Source organism: Mercurialis annua, linkage group LG7 (genome assembly GCF_937616625.2).
Source record: "Mercurialis annua linkage group LG7, ddMerAnnu1.2, whole genome shotgun sequence".
Classification (NCBI taxonomy): domain Eukaryota; kingdom Viridiplantae; phylum Streptophyta; class Magnoliopsida; order Malpighiales; family Euphorbiaceae; genus Mercurialis; species Mercurialis annua.
This window is the reverse complement of record NC_065576.1, coordinates 2,501,817-2,514,124: the sequence shown is the minus strand read 5'-3', so window position 1 is coordinate 2,514,124 and position 12,308 is coordinate 2,501,817. Positions and strand designations below refer to the sequence as shown.

Below are 12,308 nucleotides of genomic sequence, written 5' to 3'. Positions count from 1 at the left end.
GAATGTAAAAACTGCTTTACTGAATTGACTTCTTCCATAGAGTTACTTGCTAATATGACATCATCAACATATATTAGTAAGGCTATGAAAGATTGAGATGACCTTTTGATGTAGAGAGATGGATCTGCTGCTGCATTTTTAAATCCTTGAGAATGAAGAGCTGTGGTGAGTTTAGCATGCCATTGCCTACTGGCTTGCTTAAGGCCATATAGAGACTTATGAAGTCTGCAGGCTTTTGTTTTTGGATCAGACACAATAAGTCCAGGAGGAATTGTCATGAAAACTTCTTCATTTAAGTCCCCATGCAGGAAAGCATTATTAATGTCTAGCTGTTGAAGAAACCAATTTTGCTGTGCTGCTACTGCTAGCAAAGTTCTGATTGTGGTCATCTTAGCCACTGGATAAAATGTCTCAAGATAGTCTAGACCCTCCTGTTGGTTGAACCCTTTGGCAACTAAACGAGCCTTGCATCTCTCAAGACTGCCATCAGCTTTATATTTCACTTTGAAGACCCATTTACAGCCTATAGGTCTCTTGTGGCTTGGAGTATCAACAACTGTCCAAGTTTGATTTGTTGCAAGAGCTTGTAATTCTGTATTAATGGCATCAATCCAGCATTGATGCTGTATGGCTTCAGTATATGAAGAAGGTTCAACTGGATTGGAAATATTTAGAGCAAAGGCTTTATGAGTAGGAGAAAGCCTGTGATAAGATATCACATTGGCAAGGCAGTGTGGTGAAGTTGTTTTGCTAGGTAAAGTACATTGGTAATCTTGAAGGTAATGAGGTGCTACTTTTTGTCTGGTGGATTTTCTGAGAGCTGGAAAGTCAGATTCCTGAAATATATTGTGAGGAGAATGAAAAGAATTGGTTGGTGGTGAAGAGGGGTTGGTGAAAGAATGAGGTGTGGGAACAGAAATAGGATCAAGAGTAGGTAAATTTGGTGATATGAGAGGGGTGGTAGATGGTGAAGGTGTAGTAGAGAAGGGAAATATGAATTCATAGAATTTCACATTTCTGGAAATGAACACTTGCCTTGTTTCTAGATTGTAAAGTCTGTATCCTTTTGTAGAAGAAGGATATCCCAGAAAAACAGTCTTAGTAGCTTTAGAATGGAACTTTGTTGGCCTTTGAATGTCTGTAGTACTGGCATAAGCCAGGCAACCAAAAACCTTCAGATTGTCATAAGTAGGCACCTGTTCATAGAGTATTTGAAAAGGTGTCTTTTGCTGCAGAACAGGTGATGGGATCCTGTTTATTAGATATACAGCATGATGTACACAATCTGACCAGAAGGAAATTGAGAGAGAAGCTTGAAATTTCAAAGCTCTTGCCACATTTAATATGTGTTGATGCTTCCTCTCAACAAGTCCATTCTGTTGAGGAGTATAAACACATGAAGTCTGGTGTATTACTCCTTTTGAATTGAAGAAATTATTCATAGCAAACTCAGCTCCATTGTCTGTACGAATAACTTTGATTGTGGCAGAAAACTGTGTCTCAACAAACTGGAAAAAATTTTCAATGATTTTCCTGGTTTCTGCTTTGGATTTCATGAGAAAAACCCAAGTGTATCTGCTATAATCATCAACCACTGTTAGAAAATACTTGTGTCCATACATGGATGATTGAGAAGTTTGACCCCAAATATCCATGTGGACTAAAGCAAAACAATTATGAGTAGTAGATGTGCTCAAAGGAAAAGACAATTTCTTTTGTCTAGAAAAATGGCAAATATCACAGTTTATTACATGCACTGGACACTGAATAGAAGGGTTTACAGATTGTAAAAGCCTTATTCTAGAATTAGAAAGATGACCAAGTCTAAAATGCCAAAGAGTATTAGCATTAATACTGGAAATAACAGAAGAACAACAGGTTTTATTTGAAAAAGAAGGAGCATCACTATCAGTTGCAATAGGAGCTAGATGATAAAGCCCAGCTATTTTCTTAGCTAAGCCAATCTTCTTCCAGGTGGTGAGTTCCTGAATAAGACAATTATCAGTGTGGAGTAACAAGAAGTAATTGGGATCATCAGTTATCTTACTAGCAGAGATAAGATTAAACTGAAAATGTGGAACAAAGAGTGCATTTTTAAGTATGAGTTTTGAATAAACTGTGACAGTTCCAATATGTGTTACTGGTACTTGATTTTTGTTTGGAAGGTTTATAAAGACACCACTAATAGGTTTGTAATCAGTGAAATGGTCCAAAGAGCATACTATATGATCAGTAGCTCCAGTATCGATTAACCAATCAGTTTGAGTGAACTTAGCAGATAATAAGCAAGTATGAGCCATACCTGAACAGCTTGGCTGTGAAGCAAAGGATGCAGAAGCATTATTAGCATGAGCAATATGAGGATTGGAATTGAGCAGTGGAGCAGCGGATGAATCATTCTTTTGCTGTAGCATGGCTAAAAGTTGGGAGCATTGCTCAGGAGTAAATGGAAACATAGGAGTTGTAGCAGCAGCAACAGGAGCAGAGGTGTTGTTATTGTTCCATTTTCCAGAACCAGAAGCAGTAAGATCATTGGAATGATCATAAGTATCATGATATTCATCATGAAATTCAGAATCAACTTGATTGGCATGACTGGGAGTCTTAAATTTTGCGAAGAAACCTGGAGGATATCCATGCTTCTTATAACATCTATCAATTGTATGATTTGTTTGTCCACAGTGAGAACATAATATTGGCTTCTTAAATTGTGGAGGAAAAAATTTCCTTTGAAAACTAGAATTCACTTTGCTATAGCAAGCATTGTGATCAGAACTTGAACCTTGTGCAGCAAAAGCATTAATATCTCCAGAATCAATATTATCAGCTTTGGATGAACTAAACTGTCTCTCATGTCTCAAGGCCATAGAAAAGGCTTTATTTATTGGAGGTAAAGGTTCAAGGAGTAAGATATGAGATCTAACACTCTCAAAATTTTCATTCAATCCCTTAATAAACCTAATCACATAGTCATTATCCTGATATCTTTTAATCACATCATAACCACCACAGTTACAGCTTGGAATGCAAGAGCAACTAGGTATAGGTCTAAAATTGGTAAATTCATCCCACAAAATCTTCAGATTTGTATAGTACTCTGAAATAGACATGTTATTCTGTTTTAAAGCACAAATTTCATACTGTAAATCTGCAATTCTATCAGCATCTCCTTGAGAAAACCTTTCTCTAAGATTATCCCAAATTTCTAGTGCAAAGTTGAGAAAACTTACACTTTGTGCAATAGATGGAGTCAAAGCTCTGTAAATCCAAGAAATCACCATATTATTACACCTCTCCCAAGCTTCATAATTTCTGTCATCATGTTTAGGTATAGGAATAGATCCATCAACAAATTTCAGCTTATTCTTCGATAATAAGGTCATTCTCATAGCTCTGCTCCATGTGTGATAATTCGTAGGGTTTAATTGCATTGTAACAAGCATTGTAGAGGGATTTTCACTGGGATGAAGATAATAAGGACTTGAAACTGATTCTTCAAAGTTAACTGCCATTGTTGAGTAACAGAAGCTCAAACAGAGAGGTTGAAAAGAAAAACAGAACAAAGAAGAGAGAAAACAATACTGTTTGGTTGCTGAGAATCAGAGAGAAAAATAACAGAGAATCACAAAGAAAAGAAACAAAGAAATCAGAGAAACCGCTTTGATACCATATTAGAAAAGAATCTTTGTAATTTTATTAACTCAGCAACTGAATTACAAAGAAGCTTAGCTCAACTTATATAGCAGTACAAAGTAACTGCCATGTTACATGTGGCAGGAGCTGATTAGCTAACAGAGAAGAATAAGAAAATACACGAGGTAATTGCTGACTCTAACTAACTCTGACATACACTAACTGCCTTGGAGAGTAAGGAATCAGCTGAGGTTGCACATACACTAAGAATAGGAGCCAATTCGACATTTTAAGAGTTTTGGCCAATAAGGTAACTTTTTTTATATTTTTTACATTTTCTGAGTTCTTTATAACCATGTGAATTATTGTGAAGTATTGAAGTACCACTGTACCAGCATGAAGCAATTGTAAGTCCATCATGATGCCATCGGATACACAGTATATTCGTTTTATACATAATGATTTTTTTGGTAAGTCCATCCGGTTTCTAAGACTTCGCCCTGACTAATCTGTATCCGATCCGCGTCGCGCACTTAGCATGGTGGATGAGTCTGCCAGTGGGAATTTTCTGCATTCACAAGGACTCGAACCCGAGACCTTGCTTAAGCGATATCAAGCCGCTTACCACTTGGACCAACTCTCATTGCTATACATAATGATTTATTATGGATGGTAACTATGATTCGATTCATATTAATATTATTATATGATTCATTATCTAATTTTTTTTAATATTGTACATATGCAATAGAATTTTTCAAAACTAACTCTATGTGTTAGACCAACTAAAATTTAATAAACTCTTTCTGTTTCAGAATGGCCTGCCCATAATTTGTTTTACATAGATTAAGAAAATTTAATTTTTATAGCTAGAATGATAGTATATTTTATTATAACATTTAATTAATAAAAAAATGAATCCTTGAAGTATTTAATGTTTTATTCGGTAAGACTATAAAATAAATAAAAGTAAAATAAATATAAAATATTTATATTTTATAACAGATAAACAAAATCTATTACTATGAAATGAGAAAGTAAATAAATTTTCTTAAATGATACTAGTATATATTTTGTTATGAATCGAACTTTGAAAAGAAAAATAAGGAGCTAGAAAAATATGCCAAGTGCTTACTCATAGTACACAGAAAATCATAGGACTTATTTTGTTAACATTTGGAGCATCGGATATTGACATGGCAGAATATGCGGCGTACGGACATTTATTACAATATTGATAATGATCATACCATCTAATCTTTCCAAACAACACTGTTGATCTTTGTTGCTATTAGGGTTTGTAAAAACTGAGCCAAACCAAATAATTAAATCCATCCTCATAAATTTAGTTCGATTTGATTTAATATTATAAAATATTTGGTTGGATGGTTGATTTAATTTTAGACATAAAAAAAGTAATAATGACTTTATTTTTAGAGCAACAAATATTCTGATAAAATTATTTTCTTTTTATTTGAGTTCATCGGGTGATTTTATACTCTATCATTATTAGTTGGTTGCTCTATTGGCCGCGTCACCTAAAAACTAATTTGAATTATAGTGCAAACCAATCGAATCGATTAATATAGTTCGATTTAATTTGTTTTTTTTAATGCTAATTCGATCCGATTTGAAAAATAAAAGAAAATTTTGGTTCGGTTTATTTAATTTGAACCGAATGTACACCGCTATATAAAGATTATTTTGCATCCTTTTACTATATAAAATTGTTAATACAATACAATTCTTCTTCTCTCTCTTTTGCTTTGGTTTACAACAAAAATAGCTAGTCTTCTTAACAAAAACAAACACTACTGTCTAGCTTAGTCTTCTAGTGCAAGAGAAGTGCTATGTCGTCGCCTGGTTATTGTGTTGTAGAACAGAAAGCTTGTGTTGGTTGGGTTGATAAATATTTTAAAGATTGTCTCTGTAATTTAAAAGATGAATTTTCATTCGGGTTCGGGTTTGTTAGTTTAATCTGTTGGGGAGTTGCAGAAATCCCTCAAATTATTACCAACTTTCGCTCTAAGTCTAGCCATGGAGTTTCTCTTGCTTTCCTTCTAACTTGGGTTGCCGGGTAAAAACATAACTCGATAAGTTTTCGTTTAATATATAGCATATAATTAAAAAACTCACAGAGTTTTCAGTTTATTTTGTGTTTAATATGCATTTTGATTCTGAAATTATTTTGAATGGTGCAGGGATATATTCAATCTTGTCGGCTGTCTTCTTGAGCCGGCAACGGTGAGTTTGTTTCAAGTTGTGAGAACTATACGATGATGGGGTTGTGGTCCTTAAAAATTGGCAGCTGTTCTGAGTTAGATGTTCTTAATTAGATGCAGTTTGTTTTGTTGTGAATCTGATTTATGTAAGTTTGTTTCTAATTTTCTTGTTTGTGGATGCAGCTGCCAACCCAGTTGTACACTGCACTAGTAAGTGCACTTAACTCTGGCTTTGCATATTGTTCATATTTTATTTTCATTAGGATTAATTGCAAATTAATACACAAACTTTATCTTAAGTTGTAACTACCACACAAATTTTAAAATTTAGCATTACCTAACTAACTTTTATTTTTTGGCAAATTGGTACAGCGAAATAGAAAAATACTAACGTAGACATTGTATATACAGTCGCTGTTGTTGATTGGTCAGTATATTAATTTGCCAAAAAAATAAAAATTGGTGTGATAATTGTCAAATTTCAAAATTTGTGTAATAATTGCAAGTTAGGGTAAAATTCATGTATTAATTTACAATTAAATAGAAAAAAATTGAGCTAATTTATTATAAAGAAAAAGATGTGGAATTGTATCTTATTTTATTAATTAGACTTATATCTATTTATCTGCTTCTTAGATGTAATTATTAATATTTATAAAAATGATAAATCAAACTGTTAATATTATATTTTAAAATATTTTTTTCATTTAGGTCATAGTTATAGATAGTTTTTTTTGACAACATAGCTTGAATGGTCTATATTTATTAAATACATTTCTTTATTAGAGATAATGATAAAAATATTTTTGAAAATCTACTTAACAATTTACTTGTTTTGAATAAATTTATTATTTTATATGATATTGGAGTTTATAAAATTTAAAGATTTGAATTTTAATTCTGACTCTCATTTAATTAACTAAATGTACAAAATAAAGTGAATTTGTACTATTTATATTTTAAATTTAATGAACATTTGTATACGGAATTATATTGAAAATAAAATAAAAAATATTATTCAAAGGCTAAGCTAATTTTTTGAAGAATAAATTAATTGACCGTTTGATATTTGTTCGACTACATTCAATTTGCCCCTCACAAAAGTACATTTTTGACGGAAAATTGACTTTTAAAGGTGAATAATTTTCTCGCTGGAGTTTAATTTTGTTGTATTGCAATTAATTTATGTTTATCACTTTCTTAGAAAACAACAAATTAAGGAAAAATAAATTAAAAGTATAGTTGATCATTATCACAAAGGTGCGGTATGGTCCCAAATCAAGGCCATACCAATCTCATATTGCTTTCCATGTTCTTTATATATTTGTCCAATATTTTCATAAACTCAGTCCACATCATTTAAAACTAAAAATGTGTAATATATAGGAATTGTTATTATTTCAATTAATAGCTTTAATTTTGCTTTAAAGTTGTTTATTTTTTATTTTCATTTACAGCTCTACACGACAAGCACAATAGTGCTAGTGTTGCAGGGTTTATACTATGATCATGTCTACAGGTGGTTGAAATGCCAGAAAATTGAAGCCAATCCAGAGGTACTTTCTGTTTCATATATATACAATTTTTTTGCATACATTCTGTCAGTGTTATTAGTTATTTAAATAATAGAAAAAAAGGATAAAAATTCTAAGCTGTTTGTCATATATATCTTATACTAAAATCTTTATCAATCTAATCCAGTATTTATGTGAATCGTGGCAACCCGCAAAGTTTATTCATTTGCCTGTTCAAAAATTTAATTGGTAAAAATAAAATCTAATTTATCTATTAACATATTTCACCATAAATTAATTTATATTAATTATTTTAATCAATTATACAAATAATGGCAAATATTAAAATAAATAATAATAATAAAAATATATTGTGAACAAATTATATTTGATTTTTATAAGATTGTTTATTTTATTTTTATTTTGATAATTGGGGAGGGGGAGCGCTTGTGGGAGAAAATGAAACCACGATCTTAACATTTTGTGTCCAGCGCTTATACACTTTGAATTACAACTCGTTGGTAAGATTTGTTTAGTTATGGGAGAAAATTGCATGTACTTCATCGTTGATATATTTGGCATGATTTGCTTAAATGTTGGACCAAACCGGCAAACAATTTAGTATAGAATATGCAAGGCAAATGATCAGTTTAGTAGAAAAATATGTTTAATCTGGAAAATTTCAGATTGTATTATGGAAGTTGTTATTGGTTTTAGGTGGACGATGAGAAGAAACCACTTAAACAAAAATCAGGGCATGATTCAGGCATTCCTATACCCAATTCCACATCCAGATCAGGCAAAGAGTATTTTTATACGTATGAATGCATTTTTTTATACTCTCTCAATTTATTTTGTAACATTTCTCATATACGTACCAAAGTTATTTATATATACTTAAATTTTGTAAATTGAGTAACTAATATTCTTTGAATTGGCAATATATATGCATGCAGTTCAGCTAGATCAATGGCGAGTAGTGGAGCTTCACCATTTCGAGGTTACCTTAGAGCAGCGAAAAGCGGTCCGTCGGCTATGGGACTTCACAATGAATCTTCTTCATCGGACGACGAGGCTGCACCGGCTGCTTCTGCTAGACCTGTTAGCCAGCCTAGACCAATTCCGCGATCGGTACACTCTAGCTAGCTTCTAAACTATTGTAACAATCACAAACAAAAAAATTCTCAAAAAAAAATTATTTTGAATTTTCAACCAAATAAATACTGAATTTTTTCCCCCCAGCTCTAGTGTATAATTACGTAATGTTGGATTGGCACATTTTAAATTTCAGGCTGGCTATGGAACATTTCTAGTAACATCACTGAATTTGCCACTACAAAGCAAGGGTTTGAGAGATGCCTACACTGGAGTTGCTAGTAGAAGACTTTTACATGTATGTAATAATATATCAGAAAATTAATTACAACTTCAAGCCAATTAATTTCATAATTAATTATTAAAGCATGATTTAATTTGTATTATGTAAAGCAGGAAGGTAGTGGAATGGAGCATAGTGCTGTTGGGCAGTGGTTAGGATGGATGATGGCAGCTATCTATATGGGTGGCAGAATTCCTCAAATCTTGTTAAATGTAAGTCTTAATAACATTTGTTTTCTATAGTCACAATAAATTCATATATTCAAAATTATGATAAATAATACTATACTATGAACAACAAATTATGAGAGGTTGATCTAGTAATTTTCTAAATTACATAAATAAAATTTATAAAGGGTCAATTGAAAAAATAATTTTTTTTATTTTTCTGTGATAAATTAGTCTTCCATTAGAGAAAAACTCTTAAAGATAAAGAAATTTATTATCCCATTTTATAAAAAAAACATATTGATTTATCTTCCAAAATATAAATTATTTTTTTGTAAAACTAATTAAGATACAGAAGCTATATATTAGTTTCTCAATATTAAAATCTTCATCTTTTTTTTTACTATTTGATTTAATTGACATAAAATGCATAATTGTTGGACTTGATATTTGATAAAACAATTTATGCACAATATATTTATCAATTTTATCATAATTATGGATATATTAGTTTATTTTATATTTTCTATACTGTGCCTAACTTGTTAAAGTTCATAATTTCTAATCCAAGTTAATGTTTGATATTTCTTTGACCAGATCAAAAGAGGCAATGTAGAGGTAATAATTTATATTCAATATCTATACATAATTTCCAAGTTTCAAGAACTTAATTTTTGATTAAACTCATCATTATGCAGGGCTTAAATCCTCTAATGTTCATATTTGCACTGGTGGCCAATCTCACTTATGTGCTAAGGTATATATATTATCTATGTGTTCTCTTTCACAAATTACATCAGATATATTACATATAATTATAGAAGTTGAATTAACAATATTTATGATTAATAATGCAGTATTGTGGTTAGAACTACAAAATGGGATAATCTCAAACCAAACATGCCATGGTTGCTGGATGCTGCAGTCTGTGTGGCCCTTGATTTCTTTGTATCCTTTTAGCTTAAAATTCCCATTCAATTTATAAATATATAGCGGCGGAACTAAAAAAAAAACGAGAAAGAAAAAATTACTGTTCAAAACAAAATGTCTAATAAGATGATTAAAAAGAAAAAAAAAATGATACAGGATTAATTGAGAACAACCAATAACTGGCAGCCATGATGATTGAATAAGGATTGAGAATTTTCAAACCAAACTAGTCGTTTCGTTAGATTTTCGATTAGTTTGGTATTTTCAGTTCAGTTTGTACAAAATTTAATTGAAATATTTTATTTTCAAAATCAAATCAAATCGAGAATCAAAGTTTTTTATAATATCAAATTAAATCGAAATAAATCTGTCGGAATTCAATTATTCGATTTGATTTGATTTTTGCGCACCTAACACCTTTAATATTTATATCTAAGGAGAGAGATTATGTACACTAAATATTAATTTTTTGACATGGTTAAATGTTGGAAGCCTTAATAAATCTGGTTATAGATCATATTGCAGTATATATACTATAGACACTTCTGTGAGAGAAAAATGAGACATGGAGAAGACTACAGAGACTACTATGTTGATGCCACCAAAAGCTGATTTAGATGGACTGTGAACTTGTATTTGTAATACTTGCAGATTGTATTAAACTAATAATCTTAATTTTACCCTATTACAGATTATTTTCCAGTGGTTAATTAGGTTACTCTATCTAAGCAATTACATCTTTTAGAAGTCAATTATATAGATGTATCAATCGCTATTAATTAATATGTTGTATACAATTGTTCTGTATACGCAATTGAGTGACGACTAAAGCAGAAAATTATTTATATAATATGATTTGTATATATGTTTTGAATGCCTATATATCTATTGGATTTTTTTTTTCAATTTCATGAAGTGTCTTGAACGAATCTCAATTATAAAACCGCAGATTTTATTTATAACGAGTATTGATAAAAGAAAATTCAATGTTTGTTTCCAAGAAAAAGAAGTTGACAAATACTTTTTCAAAGGCCAGAAATTTTGAAAAAGCCCAGCTCATTACTATAAAACAACTGGATTGCTAAACACCGCCCGGTTTTACTTACCACCGCACAGGCAAAAGACATTTCTGCCCTTTTAGCAAAATTTTGAAAAAAAAGTTCTCTCAACTCATTCGAATACATTCGAACAAATACGTAAAAAATCGATTAAAATGACGAACAACGAGTACAATTCATCGGATAACGAGTATCGACGTTCGGAAACAACCCCCGATAAATATATTTTTTTAAAAAAAACTCGAAATAAATAATTTTTTTAAATTTTTTTAAGGAGGGACGTTTACATTTCACGTCCCCTCCAGAGGAGTGGACGCCGGAAAGCGGCGTCCCCTCCTCTGGAGAGGACGTGGATTTTCCACGTCCTCTCCTGAAGAGAGGACGTCGTTCGTCCCCTTTTCAGGAGACGACGTGGGAAATCCACGTCCTCTCCAGAGGAGGGGACGCCGGAAAAACAGAAAAAAAAAGTTAAAAATTATTTTTTATCTCGAAAAAGCCGGAACATATTGTTTCCGACTGTCGGTACTCGTTTCCCGACGAATTATACTCGTTATCCGTCATTTTACTCGACTTTTTACGTAGTTGTTCGAGTGTGTTCGAATGAGTTGAGAGAACTTTTTTTTTTTGAAATTTTGCTAAAGGGGTAAAAATGTCTTTCGCCTGTGCGGTGCTAAGTAAAAAGGGGCGGCGAATAGCAAAACCCTAAAACAAAGGCCACATACTGCAATTTCTTCCTTAAGAAAATTTAGCCCAATTTGATTCTATGAAATTCTACATAAATCAATGAATTATACACAAATATAACTTGTTTTAACTAGGTTGTTCACTATTAGGTTAAAATCAAATCAAATCGAATAAGCCAAAATAAAAATTCTAACATAATATAACTTGACTTTGAGTTTTGAATGTAATTTATATTTTATTTTTTTAACTGGACCGAAGTAATTATATTCACATGTATAAAATGTTGATATGCATCATATTTATTTTTGTGTTAATTTTTATCTTCCTAGGGGTCATATTTTCTAATCCTTGTATGCCAGTCAGTAATTGATCAATTATAACCAACTTTAACTAAAAAATAAAAAAAATCATTTTGATTATATACTTTTTAATATTATTAAAGGTTACAGGTATGGGGAAGTTTTGTGATCGAACCGACATGAAATAAAAACTTTAAGGGAGCACTTGATTTTATATAAGGATTTAATATGTGCGGAAAACTTTGGAGAACTATAGCTCTTTTCTTTCAAGTGGTCACACTGAACATTTATAATATCTTGGGTTAAAATTGGCAATCGAAAATAGGAATATTTAGCTATATCTTTGAAAGCCACATGACATGAAATTAAAAGGCCGATTGCTGATTTAATAGAATATTTTTACAATAAAAAAAAAAGGCCGAT

General features: G+C 31.4%; 1 protein-coding gene across 3 annotated transcripts; it reads left to right on the top strand.

The window, feature by feature from the left end:
- Window positions 1-5,351: 5,351 nt before the first annotated feature.
- Window positions 5,352-10,554, top strand: LOC126654857 (uncharacterized). 3 transcript variants are annotated; one of them, XM_050348854.2, is made up of 12 exons: window positions 5,353-5,710; window positions 5,835-5,877; window positions 6,039-6,065; window positions 7,313-7,411; window positions 8,087-8,187; window positions 8,326-8,500; window positions 8,661-8,762; window positions 8,861-8,959; window positions 9,512-9,532; window positions 9,613-9,671; window positions 9,772-9,862; window positions 10,358-10,554. In XM_050348854.2, exons 1-12 carry the CDS (start codon window positions 5,484-5,486, stop codon window positions 10,454-10,456), a joined length of 1,143 nt encoding a protein of 380 aa, XP_050204811.1. In that variant the 5' UTR covers window positions 5,353-5,483; the 3' UTR covers window positions 10,457-10,554. The 3 variants fall into 3 exon arrangements, 2 of the variants coding, with proteins under 2 accessions (XP_050204811.1, XP_050204810.1); XM_050348853.2 differs by having other exon boundaries at window positions 8,858-8,959; XR_008791078.1 differs by lacking the exon at window positions 10,358-10,554 and having other exon boundaries at window positions 5,352-5,710; window positions 8,858-8,959; window positions 9,486-9,532; window positions 9,772-9,804.
- The last annotated feature ends 1,754 nt before the right edge of the window (window positions 10,555-12,308 follow it).